At 36.6% G+C, this 19,429-nt stretch overlaps 1 protein-coding gene across 1 annotated transcript in view; it reads left to right on the top strand.

The window, feature by feature from the left end:
• Nucleotides 1–19,429, top strand: part of tmem184a (transmembrane protein 184a) — a 58,133-nt gene that overhangs the window by 26,458 nt on the left and 12,246 nt on the right. Inside the window, exons 2-4 of the mRNA XM_028813912.2 lie at nt 2,579–2,803; nt 17,494–17,659; nt 19,169–19,259. Of these exons, the coding sequence (XP_028669745.2) occupies nt 2,600–2,803; nt 17,494–17,659; nt 19,169–19,259 (461 nt within the window). The 5' untranslated portion in view covers nt 2,579–2,599. The remainder of the gene's footprint in view (nt 1–2,578; nt 2,804–17,493; nt 17,660–19,168; nt 19,260–19,429) is intronic.

The raw sequence follows: 19,429 nt of genomic DNA, 5'->3' as shown, positions 1-19,429 counted from the left end.
TTTGTTAATCCTGGGGTTTTCCATCATACTCCAAATGCCTCAACCAATTTATTTTTCAAACATTTACTGTTCTGTGCATATAGAACATTTTATGAATTAATATGTGCCTAATTATAATTTATTTTTTTGTCTATTTGTATACATTTATTACAGGTAAATGTTGCAGATTTTCTTAAAGTAGATTTCTGTTGCTCATAGTCCTGAATTGACGACCGTGTCCATGAATGGACACTCTGTATCCACTGAAAAGATTTACATAACCACTTACATCTGCATTTCCTTTTATCTTGATCATGAATTAAACTCTTAGGTTAATGGCAAATCAAGTATTACAAAATCATTTTCTACTGCTGCCTGTAATGTAATTCTTATTAGTTTGCCTTTCTAGCAAAAAATAAAAGGGTAAATGCTGTATGCATATGTGTTGGATGTTTTGTAAAGGTTACATCATCTCTTTTTCCCTTTGTGTTATGAAAGAAAAGACAGAAATACAGAGCTGGGTGTCTGAATGCCTGATATCCAACCTATTGTGATGACAGTATGATTAAAGTACCTGTGGCAAAGAACATTTTAATTGCCATGATTTTGTTTAATACAATACTGTATTAAAATTCATATTATATTGTTGGATATATGACAAATACTATTATAACCTTTCCTTTTTCTTACCTGCTGTGTTAGTTTCATAATTGTTCTTGAAGTCCATCTTAAGGACTGTATTACATTTGATAATTGTCCTGAGAGAAAATACATAGGCTTTCTTCAGCAGTTTGTTGCATTTGGTTTAATATGGTTCTAATTAAGGTTTCAGTAACTTAAGCTCTGAATCTTTGAAGTCTACAGTATATATTTAACATATTTGTTTTCTTCAGGTTTATATTTAGAACTCTGCATTTGTGAAGTATCAGTTTGATGCAGTGTTGTTCTTTAACAGATGATGCAAATAAAGTTGTAGAATGTGCATTTATAGCAAAGACTACATTATTCTGGTAAAAAGGACCTAGGAAACTGAGAGAGTGTATTTATTGTAAATATTTTGTGTGTGAAGGTGGTTCTTTGAATTAAATCTTTTAGTATTTTACTCTTCAAAGCTGGATCTTATTTGAGTTTCTTTAGGAAGCAGCGGCCTATTCCAATTTAAGAAGCTTATAGGCTTATTCTTTCTAATTCTAGGTCTGTGTGTGTGTATGTATGTGTGCGTGTGTGTGTGTGTGTGTCTGTGTATGTTTGCAGACATCTGATGAAACCAAGTTAATGTTTATTTTTGGTACTATATATATTTCATTGTATCAGCACTTACTTGATGTGTTGTAGGTCCAGTCCCTAGCACTGATTTCACCCAGTTATATGAAGCAGTGTCACTTGACATTTCAGTGCTCAATTTGCACAAGTTTGCATACAATTACATGTGTAAATGATGGTAAAGAGAAATTGGATCAAAGGGCATCTTGTAATAAAATAATATGTTGGCTTTGTTATTGTAAATACAAGCCATTGCTAAAATTATCATTGTTTGTTCTGTGATAATGATAGAAAACCAAGCATTGTTACTGTATACTTTAAGACAACATATTTAAATGTCCAAGTTATTTTCCATTGTGTAAATGTCAGTTCTATATGAGGCAGTTTATTAATTTATTAGATTTATTTCATTGTTAGTAATTATTAGGAGCAGTTTGGTGGTACAGTGGTCTTGGAGCTCATGTTCTGGGTGCTCCCTGTGTGGAGTATGCATGTTCTTCCCTTATTTACATTTTCTCTAGGTGCTCTGGCGTTCTTCCACAGTCCAAACACATGCTGGTTAGGTAAATTGGCCCCTATGTACATATGTGTGTTCACCCTGCTGGCACCCTAACCAAGGATTATTCATGCCTAGCACCTGCTAGGATAGGTTCCCACTTCCCTATGACACTGTCCTAGGTTAGAAAAATGAATGGATGGCAATTGACTACTATTCTATGTGACTTCAGTACAAGAAGAGGTAATCCTCTGAGCCTCCTGCTAATATTTCAGCCTGTCTACTGTGAAGATTTGTTTAATGTACTCTGCCATTTTTAAAATATAAATTGATTTGCCCAATACCTAGTAATGTACCCAGTTTAAACATTCAGCTGTGGGTAAAAGAAAATGTTCTGTATCTGAAACCCCATCTCTATGAAGTAAATTATTATTATTATTTTTTATTTTAATATATGCCACTATCTCTGTCCTTCACAGGATCTTGCAGCACAGGATCCTGCAGTACAGTTAGTGTGATGACACCATATTGAGGCAATAACAAGTCTTGGTGTGTCCGAGTATAATAAACATTGTAAGCATGTTCCAGAATATAGAAAGTCTGCTGAGATCAGAACTTGAGAAAGAAATTGACTTGCAGATCTCCGAGTTGTGAAAATACCTACTTCATAAACTTTAAAAATAATCACAATATGATTTTATTTATTTATTTATTTATTTATTACATTTCAATGTGTTATTGTAAATATGTTTCTCTTGTAATAGTAAGTTTGAATATCCCGGTTGTTACATAGATTATGTTAGAAATTTGATAATACCAATGTATTCATTCATTTCACAGGAAAATCTTAACTTCATACATATGGATATGGAAGTAAATATATCTGACAGAAGTTTAAGTTCTCAGCTATCTTTAAATTCAAATGGAAGAGAGATTACAAATGCAACACTCCTGCGCTCTGGAAACTCCACTATTGATGGGCAAACACTTTTCCTGAACACCCCTTTAGCTCAAGGACTTTCAGGGGTGTTTGTATGGTCAGCTCTACTTCTCACATGCCACCAGGTAAGAGAGTATGTTATTTCATCGTGTAAAGGTTTTTAATTTATTCTTAAATGAGAAATCGGCAAACAGACAATAAGAAGTGCTTTTCTGGAATAATTTTGGAATGTGCTACATTATTTTACATGTGTCTTTGCCTGTGACTTATATATTTTGCTTTCCAACCGCTAATCTAACTTTCTGCCTAGTGACATTCAAGAGGTTTTTTGTTTGTAAATGAAAAAGGAAAAGAGTGTTGCTAATCCATTTTGCACATAGATGATGTCACAACTCGATCAGTACTCTAGCCAGATTTCCACCCTGCATATGTTTGTTTATATAATATGTATAGCCACAATTTTAAATAATGGAACAAGAAAATCCCATGCTGCTGCTGCTGCTGTGGTATTCATTCTGTCTTTGTCTTTCGTTGTTTGAGACAGAGTGGCAGAGTGGTTAGCACTGCTGCCTCACAGCACAGATCACGTTTTGGGCATAATGATCTGTCTAGCAGTTGTCAGATGTTTCTCTAGCCCACAGGGACACTTAAAAGACCATTGTGCCATTATTATTCACTCACAATTAGTTCACTCCCTGCAACCCAGATGACTTCAATGCATTTCACTTAGTTTGTCGAAGTTCCCAAATATTTTTGTGGTTTTGCCAAACTCACAGTGAAGCGAACTCTATGGGTATTGCTCATCACTATTGGTCATAATGTTTCCCTACCAACTAAATGCTATTTTACTTTTTATATTTACTAAATACATTCAAATTTATTATAATTCTTTTTTTTACAATAAAATAGCAGTATTTTCAAAGATATCAGTGTATAATATCAGAAATGAATTAGAAATAGTTACCTGCAATAAAAAACATCTTCAATTGCAATAAAAATGTTTCTTTATTAGCTATATTTTAATGATGTTATTTCTTTCTATGCAATATATCCATCTTTAAATCCCAGTTGTATTTATTTATGAATCAAAATATGCTTCAAGGTAATTTCTGCCATTAACAAAAAGTCAATATTTAAATTAGTAGGTTTTGAAAAGGTTACAGGAAGATGACAACTCTGACAGGAACTATGAAGTAAGGCCTGCAGCTGTAGGCCAGTGTAAGAGCAAATTAAGACTGTCATATACTGTCAGTCTGTTCTGTTGCTGCAGAGCTAGGTTAATTGCGTTCATTTTTAAATCATATGAAGTGCCAGTGGACATTGTGAAATGTCACTCTTTCCCTGGAAAATTCCACCTACTCTGACACTGAGAGTTTAGGTTTTTATTTACTGCTCCCTGATATACAAAACTTTAGTTTTTAGCCGCATTTCTGTAAAGCTCAAAATACCTTGCAATTTAAAACCATGCTCGTTAATTCCAGCATAACTACTGCCAGACATTTTTTTCAAGGGTGGTAGTTCATGTCTGAGAAATACAATATTTTACAGCTTCATGTACTGTCATAGAAACATTTTTTTAAAAATTTCTATTTAGTTTTTAATATGTGATAAATGTTTGTTTAAAAATGTGTTTGACTTAAATTAATTTAATGATTGTAAATATTTAAAAAATGTAATTGACATAAGCAGCACATTATTATTCATTTGACTTATTAAAAATATTTAACAAGACAAACAGTGGTAAGCCGATTTTATTTGCATTTACAGCTGTATCCCCTCAGGTCATGTCATGCTATTCTGTAATTGTCAAGCTTGTAATCCTTTTCAGGTTCATGTGTTTTAAAACTGGAAGATTTTCATTTCTAGAAATGTATCGTTTTTAGTTTTTCCATGCACTGCTTTGTTTACAGTTTAAATTTCTGTTCCTGGTCATCTGGAAAAATCCATATAAAGAAATGCATGGCAGGTAATGCAGGTACTAATAAAATGAGGAAACACTGCTTTAGGTATACATTTGTATTTTTTATTTCAAAAGTATTATTTTTCCATTATAGTCCTCATACTATTAACACATTTAGAAAATAACTTAATTAAAAATGTGATTTTAGTTATAGATAGTTTTTGTGTTATAAAAAGCTTTCATTTTGAGGATCATGTTTTCATTTGCATCGTCGGTTATAGACATTTGAAATTAAGAGCTGTGCTGCCTCTTAAACCTTATTGACGCAAGTTTTTAAACGGCGGCAAGCACATTTTCAAATATATTCTAGAACATTCTAACTTAATTGTTATTTTAATGAACAGGAATGCAATAAATTCAAGAACATTTACTATCAATGAGTAATGAATGCTTTACCTTACTTAGAGTATCAATGAATGTTTAAGACATGCATTATTATGTTGGGAAATAACCGCAGCAATTGTATATTTTATTATAAAGTTCAAAAACTACAGTGATGTTGTGACTATGTGGGTTCGCTCCGTGTTCCCATTCAGCTTCTAGGCGCTCTTGAACCCGCCACCGTCGGTAATGTCACCAATGAGCTTGGCAGTGAGGCACAACAATGAAGCAAGGGGATGGTGCATAAGTGTCTAGTGCTTTTATTAAAAACAGCAACAACAAAACAAGTGTTCAAATAAATAAGTGCAGTGTATCAAAATATCCTTAAATAAATAATCCGTGAAAACAAGTGAAAAGGTTGGAGGTTAAAATCCATTAGAAAAAAAAAATCCTTTAAAAAAAACAACGAAGTTAAAACAATGGCTGGAAACAGTCTCTTTAAAAAAATCAAGGCACGGTGCCCTCTTTTACTGGTGACTCCCCTGCTTCTCCCATCCAGGCTATGCACCAGGGGAGTCACCCTACATGCAGCTGACCTTCTTTGCTCTACTCGACTGGTCTGGTGGCCTCCCAATCCCTGGCTTCGTTTAGCCCCTACCAGACTGAGACTTGGGTTTCCCCCAACGGTCAGGATTCTATTCCAAATCTCTGACTCCCGCTGCCTTCGCTTCGGCGAGTCAACCTTCTCCTGGTCACTCCTGTTCCCAACAAGCGCTCAGCAGGAGCGACCACTACCGTCGGCTCTCGGGTGCTGGCCAAACACCCCACTCGGGCTCGCCTCTCCCAGCTGCTTATCACGAGCCTGCGCTCGCTCGTTCTCCTTCTCTCCTGCACCAGCTTTTTCCCTCCTGCTTCATGCCATCTTCTTCACCTTTAACCTCTCGTTTGTGTTTTTTTTCTTCCTTTTTTTTTTTTTTTTTTTTTCCATCTCCCAACTAGCCGCCTCGTGCTTCTGTTTATCACGGGGACGTGGATCAGCTGTGGCAATCAGCAGCTCCCAAGAACAATTACGGATGCGGACGACTCTTCACCTATGCATTTAAATGAGAACCTCCCGCATCACAAACTCCCCGAGAACTGCTCGGCCACACACCACGCCCCCTCGCTAAGCTGCGAGTGCAGCGATTATTTATTTTAAAAGTGGACTTTTTGACATGAGCTGTGGGCCCGCTACACCACATTCCACCCCCCATAAGCCCCAGCTGCACGGGAAGGCTCCATGCCACTGCCAACCCTGTGCAACTGGTGGCCCAGGTCCACAGCTCGGCCACACTACCACTGCACTAAAATGATAAAAGCACTAAAACAATCCCACAATAAAACCAACCCAAGCCCCTCTTAAAACAGGACATAAAAGAATAAAAACTTTTAAAAGACAATAAAATAAATAAATGTCCATTAAAAAGCTCTGTCCTTTAAAATGTCCTCCGCACATTTTCAAATATATTCTACAACATTCTAACTTAATTGTTATTTTAATGCACAGGAATACTGCAATAAATTCAAGAACATGAATGCTTTACCTTACTTAGAGTATCAATGAATGTTTAAGACATGCATTATTATGTTTTTCAAATAACCGCAGCAATTGTATATTTTTTTATAAAGTTCAAAAGCTGCAGTGATGTTCAATCAGTAAAATTCCTCAGCCTTTATAGTCATGAAATAAATAGGGATTTTGAAGGTGGGAGACTAAATAGATATCTCTCTGTCTATCATGAGTATATGTATGTGTTAAACTACAATATTTGGAAAAATCAGTTCAATTTTCATGATAAATTTAAACAATGATAGTATAAGAGGATTTGTTAATGATCGAGTTTTGGCTGGTGTTTAAAGAACTAGGATACAACCTGCAGTTCTAGTCAGTCCTCTCCGTTATTGTGTGGACATTACTGTAGTGCCTTTGAAAAGAGTAATTTTATCCAAAACAGTATCCTACCAATTTTAATCTTGTCATGTTTAAGTATATGAAAGTTGGCAATAGATAGGTATGGCATGATCTTTTGATATATGGGCAGAAAAATACAGAGACTGACGCTTTGACTGCAACCACCCCATGCAAGCTCTGACATTCGTTTTCTGGTGGAAAATAATTGGGTAACTATGACTGGGAGAAAACTTGGGATAAACAATTATGGAAATCTCCATTTGTGATTTTCTTAGTAAACCTGGAGTCCTTCACCAGGTTAATACAGTCATGGAAGACCATGAAAGAGCTAATCAAAATAATAGTGCAATATCCCACCACAATGAGCCCCCAATAGAACCAACAAGTGGAAAAAGACTCAGAATTCTCACCCACCTCCTTCAGAAGCCCCCTGAAAAACCCAGATCTTGCCACCCACTGAAAGAAAATCTATCCTCACCCAAACTGCATTGCTACAAGTGTGGCAAGGTTGGACACTTAATCTCTTACTGCCCTTTAAGCAGCTGGGAATAGATATCATACGACCACTAGAGGTGTTGCCATGTGATCAAAGGTACATTCTTGTCCTTGTTGATTAGGTCATCTGTAGGGATGGGAATCGAAAACCGGTTCTTGTTGAGAACCAGTTCCCACTGTTTCAATTCCTTGGAATTGTTTGCCATTTTTGCAAACAATTCCCCTATCGATTCCAGTCGCCTCGAGTGACGTCACCACATTGCGTAGCGTCATTTACCCAGCAGGAAACATGGCGCCTAAGCGGCACAAACGCTCAAAAGTTTGGTTATACTTTACGAGAAAGGATGACAACAGGGCAATCTGCAATACTTGCAAAGTAGATATTTCATCAAAGGGAGGAAACGAATATGCAAAAGCATTTGCTAACAAAACACGCGATAACCTTAAATGAATGTCGTGTTTTTGATCCGCTCCGGACTAATGAATCTCAAACCAGCAGCATCGGTAATGTTTGCACGTCCTCTCCCGTTAATACGGCAGGTAACTAATCAACTAACATTGCATATTATGTTAGCACAATTTGCCTTATTGCAAAACCTGTTATTACTGTGCATTGCATTTAGATGACCATGACGAGAGAGACAGACAGAGTCTGGCTGTCTCAGATGCTGGCAGTTCTCGCTGCAGTCTGCCGGTAGCGTCTCCTTTCACAGAGGCGGGGAAAAGTAAAATGACACAGGCCAGGATAGACGAATGTCACCGAGCAGTGACTAAGTTTGTGGTAAAAGGCTTGCACCCATTTGCCACAGTAGATGCCCCCGATTTTCGGTAAGTGAATGTGTTTAATTGTAGGCTAAGTCAGGGAATGGCAAAGTTGCATGTTCTCCTCTTACCAGATGTTTCATCCGTTTCCATTTATAAATCTTTTAGAGAAATGACAAAGACTCTGAACCCTAAGTACAATGCCCCAAACAGAGACAGTTTAACCAACCACTTGATCCCTGTTTGGTATGCGGTTGAAAAGGCAAATCTGATTTCTGAGCTGAAACATGTGTTGAAGGCAGCCGTCACTGCAGATGGATGGACAAGTTTTAGTCAAGATCATTACCTCACAGTAACACTGCATTATGTCAGGAATGGCCAGGCTCAAGAAAAATTCCTCAAAACCAAACCAGTGTACCAGGGACAGCTGTAGCAGAGGAGATTGATGAGATCTTGGAGGAGTATGGTATGAAAGACAAGGTTGTGGCCGCCACTGTTGATAATGCGGCCAACATGGATGTAGCTGTCAAAATAGTTGATGGTTGCAGAATTGCACAGTGCACAGTTCCATTGGACTTGAGTTGATTGTATTTGTTGCTGGCTGATGTAGTTTTATTTTTGAGTGCTCAGCTCATATATACTTTTAAAAAGGAGAGTGTAAATGTTACTTGACATTCTTGTGTAATTGCCACAGAATAATTTATGTTATACTTTGTTATTGCTACAGAAGAATATTTATTTTATTATTATTTTACATTTACAAATTTTTTTCTGGGGACCCCATGGCACCCCATCGAGGAGCCGTAGGCTGTGGATCTCTTAAGATCTCACTGTTGGGTTTGTAAGGTCATGCTACTCCTAAATTTCTATCTTGTTCAAAGATAAGATATAAAACAAAGTTCTAAGCTAATCGACCTGTGTGTTCTCCTTTTTTAAAAAAAAGAATCGATAGGAGAATCGATAAAGAATCGAATTGTTAAACAGAATCGAAAATGGAATCGGAATCGTGAAAATCTTATCAATTCCCATCCCTAGTCATCTGGTATCCAGAGGTCATACCACTGACAGTGGCTAATAGTAAGGTTATCTACTGTGTACACCTGGGGGTGTTTGCATGTGTAGGGATCCTAAAGGAGATCGTAATGGATCAGGGGACCCCTTCCACTCTAAATTATTTAAAGAAATTGTAAACCGCGTACATATAAAACACTTTTAATCCTCTGTTTTTCAACTGCAGATACACGGGTTGGTTGAACAGTTCAACCAGACTCTAAAACAGATGTTGAGAAAAGTGGTCCACAAAGATGGGAGGAATTGGGATAAATAGATTTTAGGCTATACTGGGTTTTCCCCATTCAAGTTGTTGTATGTCAGACAGCTGCGGAGTATCTTGGACTTGGCTAGTCCGTGGGACCAAAAGAAGGATGCAACAACATAGAAACTGACATCAGAGATCAAGAGATGTGGGACCATTTCATCTGGACATTGGAGAATATAACCTATATATACAGGCTGTCAAATAAACAAACCATACGCCGTGGCGCAACGTAAAGAGACTTCGCCTCTGATGCTGACGTCCGAAGTTCGATCCCCGAGAGGGGTACAGTGAGTGTGTACACCTGATGAGCCCAAATAAGGGCGAAACACGTGTCGCCTACTCTTTGCATTATTTGACAGTAAACTATACAACATATACAGTACTGTGCAAATGTTTTAGGCAGGTGTGAAAAAATGCTGTAAACAAAGAATGCTTTCAGAAATATAAATAATGATTGTTTATTGTTATCAATTTACAAAATGCAAAGTGAACGAACAAAAGAAAAATCTAAATCAAATCAATATTTGGTGTTGCTACCTTTTGCCTTCAAACCAGCATCAATTCTTATAGGTACACTTGCACAAAGTCAGGGATTTTGTAGGATTATAGTCAGGTGTATGATCAACCAATTATACCAAACAGGTGCTAATGATCATCAATGTCACACGTAGGTTGAAACACAGTCATTAACTGAAACAGAAACAGCTGTGTAGGAGGCTTAAAACTGGGTGAGGAACAGCCAAACTCTGCTACCAAGGTGAGGTTGTGGAAGACCGTTTCATGTCATGGCAAGATTGAGCACAGCAACAAGACACAAGGTGGTTATACTGCATCAGCAAGGTCTCTCCCAGACAAAGATTTCAAAGCAGACTGGGGTTTCAAGATGTGCCGTTCAAGCTCTTTTGAAGAAGCACAAAGAAACGGGCAACATTGAGGATCGTAGACGCAGTGGTCAGCCAAGGAAACTTAGTGCAGCAGATGAAAGACACATCAAGCTTATTACCCTTCGAAATCAGAAGATGTCCAGCTGTGCCATCAGCTCAGAACTGGCAGAAACCAGTGGGACCCAGGTACACCCGTCTACTGTCCGGAGAAATCTGGCCAGAAGTTGTCTTCATGGAAGAGTTGCAGCCAAAAAGCCATACCTCTGACGTGGAAACAAGGCCAAGTGACTTAAGTATGCACGAAAACATAGGAACTGGGGTGCAGAAAAATGGCAGCAGGTGCTCTGGACTGATGAGTCAAAATTTGAAATATTTGGCTGTAGCAGAAGGCAGTTTGTTCGTCGAAGGGCTGGAGAGCAGTACAATAATGAGTGTCTGCAGGCAACAGTGAAGCATGGTGGAGGTTCCTTGAACTTTTGGGGCCGCATTTCTGCAAATGGAGTTGGAGATTTGGTCAGGATTAATGGTGTTCTCAATGCTGAGAAATACAGGCAGATACTTATCCATCATGCAGTACCATCAGGGAGGCGTATGATTGGACCCAAATTTATTCTGCAGCAGGACAACGACTCCAAACATACAGCCAAAGTCATTAAGAACTATCTTCAGTGTAAAGAAGAACAAGAAGTCCTGGAAGTGATGGTATGGCCCCCACAGAGCCCTGATCTCAACATCGAGTGTGTCTGGGATTACATGAAGAGACAGAAGGATGTGAGGAAGCCTACATCCACATAAGATCTGTGGTTAGTTCTCCAAGATGTTTGGAACAACCTACCAGCCGAGTTCCTTCAAAAACTGTGTGCAAGTGTACATAGAAGAATTGATGCTGTTTTGAAGGCAAAGGGTGGTCACACCAAATATTGATTTGATTTAGATTTCTCTTTTGATCATTCACTGCATTTTGTTGATTGATGAAAATAAATGATTAACACTTCCATTGTTGAAAGCATTCTTTGTTTACCGCATTTTTTCACATCTGCCTAAAACATTTGCACAGTACTGTATATATACTGATCTCTAAAATTAAAACGCGTCCCAGGACAATATCCACTCTTGTCTATTGCTAATTTTTCAGTAAGCTTTTCTGAGACTATATATACATCCAGAAATTTCTGCATATTATATTTTCTGTTGTATATTCTTTTATTTGGTTTTTATTATCCTCTAATAAATGCCACATTGCTTTTATATTTCTATACTTTGTCTTTATATTTTGAGTGAATGAAGTAAATAGTAGAGCACCTAGTGTGAGAAGACTGCTGTTCCTTGCCTGCAGGGTTATCAAGGCTGATTGGTCACTCCTAGAAATTTAGAATAAGTACCACTGTTGGTTAGAAACTGGCCCTATAATGAAAGTGATTGAGTGGTCATGTGTTTCGAGGACCACCTGTATGTTTGTTAGTGCTGGAGATAAGTGAGCTCCTCTATAGAGTACATTAATAGTGGCAAACATTTGGCATCACTTTTACACATACTTATGTGAAGGTGGTCCTATGTGAAAAATTGCGGAGTGACTGGCAATTGGCATCACTCAAGACTTTGTCTGGAAAGGATTTCTATGTGCATGTGTGTGTATGTGTTAATTTTAAGGTGTGGGAGCAGACAAAACTAGTAAACATACCAGACAAGTCTCACAATGCAATGATAATACCCTGGGATGCACACATATTTTGCCTTTTTGATGTAATTACAATTTAATTAAATTTATGAAGGAGCAGACAAATTGGTGAACCTGTTTATGATTGAAAATGACTTTTTGTGTATTATGAGGTGACCTTAAACAAAGTGCCCTCCCTTCCTAATGTTTCCAGTAAGTCTAATGAAAATTAGATTCAACTTCACTGGCTCCCTGTGTCTTTTAGGATTGAATTTAAAATTCTATTAACCTATAAAGCCTAAAAAGGCCTTGCACTGGACTACTTCAGCAGTCTCCTCCATCACTATGCTTCTGTGCTCCTACTAAGGTCCAGTTATTTTGGCAATCTTCTTGTGCTTCAAACTAACCTGTGCTCAATGGGTGTCCAAGCTTTCAGCTCGGTTGCCCCCAGACTTTAGAATGACTCAATTCATTCTTTTGAAGGACAATTTAAAACTAATTTCTTCAGGATGGCATTTAAATTTGCCCTCTGTTTCTAACACTGCTTTCAGTTTATGATCTATGTCCTGTAGGGCCCTATGGAATCCATTTTATTTTTTCACAAATTTTTTTTTTTTTTTAATTTCCATTTTCAACCATTTTATTTTTCCTAATTCGGATTATTGGGTTTTTATGTTTATAATTTTTTTTTTTTTTTACAGTAAGTAGCCACAGCTATAACAAAACAAACAATAATGAAATGGCACTTTACATTCCTTTTAATGTAACGGCACACTAGCACAGCTGAACCTTATTTTGCATATCCATTTATCAGGTAGGAGCCCAGATTCTCCATGATGCTGTATATTGAGACTGCAGTATAACAGTGAGTGCCCTTTAGAATTGTAAGAGCTGTTACTAGTTTGATACATCATTCTGAGTTGAAGGTTAACTTCACTTTTAGGGTCTAGGATATTTGTTACAGCATGAGCTGATGTGTTCTCAGCCAGAAAGAACTTTTTGTAGAGGTGAATATGTTCAGCGAGGTACCCTACTGATTTGAACCAGCTAATCCACATGGTGTTTCCTGCCTTGGGGGTTCCTGGCAGGCTTCTTGAAGGCAGATTTTATCCACATCACTAGTGATGCAGTCTCACTAAAGTATTTATAGTGCTGCCAGGTCTCTCCCACCAAACTGATGACATTTATTAAATCCAGAAACATTGTTGTTAATTTTTAAAAGGGTACTATGGTATGCTGGCAAAACTTGCAGAAAAGTTGTTGTCCAGATTCGTAAAAGTCGCCGGGATATTGTTGTGCCCTCAATTTTGACATTAAGATTGTGTTACTTAGGTTTTTTTTTTTTTTTTTTTAGGGTATCTACTGCTCGTTTTGACATTTCTGTATCGTGCAGCTAGCCAATTCGGGTGTCATTAACGAGAAAACATGCAGGAAACACGTGCACAAACAGATAGAGGCACGACTGGATTTCTACAAGAATTGCATTCTCTTGAAAAACAACAAACTATAAAATAATATCTGAATGATATAACTACAGATTATTCAGTCATTTAATTTATTGGGAAGTTTTGTAACAATCACAAAATCAGTCTCTAAATTCCACACATTTCCATATTTAAATCTAAAATCCATTTTTATGCATTAATTCCATGATTCCGTCCGTGTTTTCCGCATTGCAGAAATCATAGGGCCCTAGTCCAGGTGCTCAAATTGATTTGTATTTATATCACAAATTGTTATTTGGAGGATATAGCGGGTTGGATAATGGATGGATGGATTGTTGTTTGGGGTTTTCTGGTAGTATTTTGCATTTTTATTCTGATTTATTGTCTATTGTTTTAATTCAAAACTATGTCTCATATTTATCTTTATTTAGTATTTTATGTGGATATTGTTTCCCTGTTGTTGATGCTGAATTTCTGCAAAGTGCTTTAAGCATGGAAAATAAAAGGACTATATAAATACAGTGTATTATTATTTTAGTATTATTGTTATTAAGAGTTTTTTTTTTTTTAATAAAATTAAAGTGAGAAAGTAATTGGAAAAAACATATATGTAATCATGTTCCATTGAACAATCAATTTCTCCAGGTCCTGATGACCGAGTAGCTTTTTATTTCTCCCTCTCTAACAGCACCTATTCTAACCTTTTCTTTTCTCATCTGTCCTGGCTTTGTTTTCTCCTCCTCCTATATGGAATATGTTACCTGCCTTTTCCTTTTTAGTTGCACACCTGATGAAGACTATGCAGCCGAAACGTTGGCTTTAACCTTCTTTCATTTTCAGCTTGGAAATAACTTTGAACCTTTTTTTTTCATGGTCATATTTGTTTGATTAGTTTTATGTAAGGTGGAACTTTCTAATATCACACGACTTTTATTATATCACTGTAGAATAAATGGCATTTACAACAGATATGTCATTTTCACTTTGAATTCAAATAAGGCAGCTAACAAACTATAAGTCAGTATTGCAATGATGGGTATTTTATATCCTTTTTGTCATTATTTACTTAACACTAGAATTACCAGAGTCTACGAAAAAACTTGTAGATCCGGCCAACCTTAAAACCGTTCTCACCTCTCTTTTGTCTTCTAAATGTGCCAAATAAGACAAGCAGCAAGCAGCCAGCTATTCCATCCCCCACCATCGCTGAACGTTCACTACGTTTTCCCAGTTCATGCCTTGTTTGATTATCTGGGAGTGACTGAACTGCTGGAGTTTTACAGTGGAAATAATAGATCGTTATTTGGAATACACGTATTTCATGTGTGTTCCGTTTCTACAGTAATCTGTGTAAACACGTTGTTAAAACAGACACTTTTTCATATTGTAGTAAAAAATGTTACAAAATGTAGGCATAAACTATAGAATGTGTGAAACCTGACGTCCAAACATCAAATAAACACTTTCACAAAAGGTTCAAGGATGACATAACACCTTCTGTGGCATAACGCTAAGATTTGCAGAATCGGAGCACAGCAGCCTTGCCATGCCGTAGATACCCGAGTTCGATTCCCCGCTGGGGAGGAAGTGGTTTTTTTTTCTTTTTTTTCTTTGTAACCACAAACGGACATAAAATTTATAAATTGGTATGCACTGTAAATCGTTAAGTTTAAAATGTCGATCGTAGTTTTTTCTGTTGATTAATTCATGCTTTTTTACTTAATCAGAACAGGAGCTTATTCAGATTATTCAGCTTCTGATCTGACTCTAACAGCGCCTCACTATAAATTCACACCTGATCTGACACTGTTCGTTTTCAAATAATATTGCATTACTTCGATGATTACTTCGAACCAGTACCTGATTGGTACTATTCGCATCATAAAATGACTTCCTCAAAATGTCACATATATATGTCTTTCTTTTTTTAAAATGTGCGTTGATCACTGCCAGCATGTTGTAGCACACAGCAACTGGCCACCTGCATGTTCTTGCGCGCACTGAATAAGACAGCGCTATATGCAATCATCAGATTCAAATGTTAACAGTTGACACACACGCAAGGATCGTCCTTCTTACATTTACAACGTGTGTACCTGTTACAATGTACTCGCTTCTCTCTATGCTGTGGTTTCTATTACACACCTGAAAGAAAGACAATATATGTGAAAACATCATCGCACTAATGCAATATTATTTGAAAACGAACAGCGTCAGATAGGGTGTGAATTTATGCTGGAACTGGAAATTCTCTGATGTGGAATCAGTTCTGTATGGGTGTGGGTGTGAATGGTGGACATAACTGGGAATTACTGTGAATGTATGTGGTGTTTTGAGATAATGAATAGAGCTGCAAATTACAGGTGCTTGTTCAGTGTAATAGGAACCATAGAACAGTGAGGTGTGTACACTGCAACAAGTACACATGTTGTAAATGTAGGAAGGGCGCTCCTTGGGTGAGCTATAGCGCGTCTTTATGTGAAGACAGCAGTGTCAGATGGGGAGTGTCTGATGATTGCATATAGCGCTGAAGTTACTGCTCTTTACAATGCTTTCCTCTGCATGTCCTGGAGTACAAAAGAAACAGCATACAGCAACATGTGGGGACTGGCAAGATTGGGGAAAAAAAAAAACACGGTCGTATGTATCATGATATACTGCAGAGCTATAGGGCGTCTTTATGTGAAAACAGCAGTGTCAGATTTGGTAGGGAAGGATCCTGAACATGACTGAGAGAATGAAAAGTGAATAAAAAAAAAACAAGAACAAAGCTAACCTTTACAAATATCATAAATTACACTGGCTGTTACAGACTGAAATCAAATGTATCTTTTTATTCTAAAATAGTAAAAATAAGAGCAGTTCACTTCTCAAAAGGAAGTCGAGCAGGATCGAACTCGTGACCTCTTGATTCCCAGTCAGCAACTGATACTGTTGTGCCATGGTGGCAGTCGTAGTAAATGAATGTCAATGCTGCACACTAAAGCGGCTTTTTTTTTTGGCAGTTATATTTTTGAATAAAAGCGCACTTGTTCTGTTATATTTGTACCTTTCGTGAAAATGTTTCTTTGATATATGGACTTCAGTATTCATACATTATATAGTTTATGCCTACATTTTGTCATTTACTACTAGAATATGAAAAACGTTTCTGTTTTAAAAATGTGTTTACACAGATTACTGTAGAAACGGAACACACATGAAATGCATGTGTTCCAAATAACGATCTATTATTTCCACTCTAAAACTCCACTTCACTCCCATATAATCAATCAAGGCATGAGCTGGGAGAAGTTTGTGCACGTTCTAAGTCGGTGGGGGGATGGAATAGCCGGCTGCTGGCTGCATGTCTTTATCTACACATTTAGAAGACAAAAGACAATGGCGGAGAGGTGCAAACGGATTTAAGAAGCAATTTAAGGTGGGACGGATCTACGAGTTTTTTCATAGGCTCTGGTAATTCTAGCGTTAAATAAAAGCAAAATGTATATCAGAAACAAAATTTGCAACATTAAAATTAAGGTATAATGTTTTGAATGTTATTTTATGTTTATTGCTATTGGACCAGATGATATTCTTTAAGTCAGGTTTGTATTACAGCACAGAACTTTAATATGAATCGGGTATATTTAATTGAGTTGTTTTTTTTACTTTGGCCTGAAGCAGTGAGCAATATCATAAATATTTAACACATGATGTGACAATCATTGTGTTTATGTAATTTGGAGAGCAGTGTGTGCTTATATACTTGCATTGTGTTATGCAGTGGTTTTTTACCATAGAAGGGCAATTTGTATTGTAGCTTAAATGTTAATTGTGCTTTTTAAAAAAAAAAAAAAAAAATTAAGCCTTTTCTGGTATTCAGACTTTATTCAATGTGAATGTCTGCTAAATAGTGACAGTTGACTTTATATAATTATCTAATTTTGAAGTATATACCTCCTAGGTTTTTGTGTATATCTTAAAGTTTATTAAACACATTGTTGAAGGTATCTTTTTTTTTTTTCTATTTCTTCAAACAGATTTATAAGCATCTTCGTTTTTATACAACTCCAAATGAACAGCGTTACATCATTAGAATTCTTTTTATTGTCCCAGTGTATGCCTTTGATTCATGGCTGAGCTTATTGTTTATCAGCAATGACCAATACTATGTTTACTTTGATTCTATACGGGATTGCTATGAAGGTATGTTTCCTATTTTTAATATATTTCATTTTGTGATCATTCTGAAATTCAATATATGAATGACAAAATATCTCCTTTGTATTGACACCTTTGATAAACTGTTTCACCAGAAAAAAAATATAACAGAATTATTGTATAGTTTCGAAAACACTTTTCTTTTGCTCTGTGATTATTTGAGTCTCTGACAGCTTTATTTTTAGAGCTTGATCTGTGGATTCATGCAGCTAAATCCAGTTCTTTTATTCGAGGACTGCATTTAGCTGCATGTTTTTACTGAACCCACTCTCTTAATCCAAAGCAATGTTTTGCACGTTCAAAATCCTAATACAGTATAATTAAATGTCATTGTTTGACAGTTTCAGTATTCAGAATGAGGTTTCAAAATCATCCTATGAGATTTCTTGGCATTTTAAGACAGTTAATATTTTGATACTGCTAAAGAATTATTTTCCAAACATTGCATGTGCTTGGTGAAAGCTCCCTCTCTGCTTCTTCACTTCTTCTGTTCTCTTAGAACAGAACCATTCAAAGAGAGTCATCTGAATATAACAATATACAGTATGTTTATAGACTGGAAGATAGGGAAAGAAAGCCATAGGATAAAGTGATTAAGACAGGGAAGAAAAATGCGAGTTTGGGCCAGTGAAGTTGAAACCACAGCAGTTGGTCTAACATGGCATCCCATTGAGCAACGATTGTCCCAAGTATATCTTGGATGCCAAAGCAAAGGGCTCTGGGACACTGAAATTAAATTGCACTTAATACTCCCTGCTAGGCCCATTAGTGTGAGTGAGCCACCTTTTACTGCATGTGGCTTGAATTAGTACAAAATGGATTAACTCGATTGTAGCTCGCTGCTCGCTTTGGAGTATTAGTGTTCAAATCACATATTTTGTTAATGAAAGACAGTAGACAACATGAAAACTTATGATTTATTTAAAAGAAGAAACCATTGGGTATGTAAAAATACCACCTTTTCTTTTAATTGACTTAAGAGTTTACTGCAACGTACACAAACAACTTTTAAAATATGACTGTGTCCCATCAGCGGGACAGCACGTGCATAAGTGTTTAATATGGGTATTTATTTTATTTTGTCAGAAAATTGCTTTATTAAAACATTTGCTGCACTTCCTTATCTTGTGAATATATAACTTCTTTAGTTGTCATCCAGTAATATTCCTTCGAAATTTGTGATACAGACTTAAAAGCTGAACTGCTAGCAAGAAGAGGTCTGGCCAGTGTGTGTAACATTATGTAAAATCAATGTTAACCCACGTTTGGCTTTGTAATAATTTTAAGCTAAGGAGTGTTTATAAATGCGTAACTGTAAAAGAACACAAGGAAAATATTTCTTAAAGTAAAGAATAAAGATGAATGGTGGTTGGTGCTGTTGATCACTTACTGAAGGATAATCCCTCATTTGGCCAAAGCAATTTTTTTTAATGTCTCATATTTAATGTTATTAGTTTATTTGCTGACCTGTTATTTGTAAATTTTTCTCCATAGCATTTGTAATTTATAACTTCCTTAGTTTGTCCTTTGAGTACCTTGGAGGAGAAAGTGCTATTATGTCTGAAATCAGAGGTAAACCTATCAAGTAAGTCACTCCTTGAAGAGTTTTCTATATACAGTAGTGTTTTGGATTTTAGTTGCTTTACTCTTAAGACAGAAAAGGACTTCTTTGCTGTGAATGAAACAATAATATTAGCTACTCTATACATACTCTATATACATTTCTTCATGTATAGTGTGAAAATCACAGCAATT

This window comes from Erpetoichthys calabaricus, chromosome 11 (assembly GCF_900747795.2).
Source record: "Erpetoichthys calabaricus chromosome 11, fErpCal1.3, whole genome shotgun sequence".
Lineage (NCBI taxonomy): Eukaryota > Metazoa > Chordata > Cladistia > Polypteriformes > Polypteridae > Erpetoichthys > Erpetoichthys calabaricus.
The sequence above is the reverse complement of the archived record's forward strand: the minus strand, read 5'-3'. Positions and strand labels throughout refer to the sequence as shown.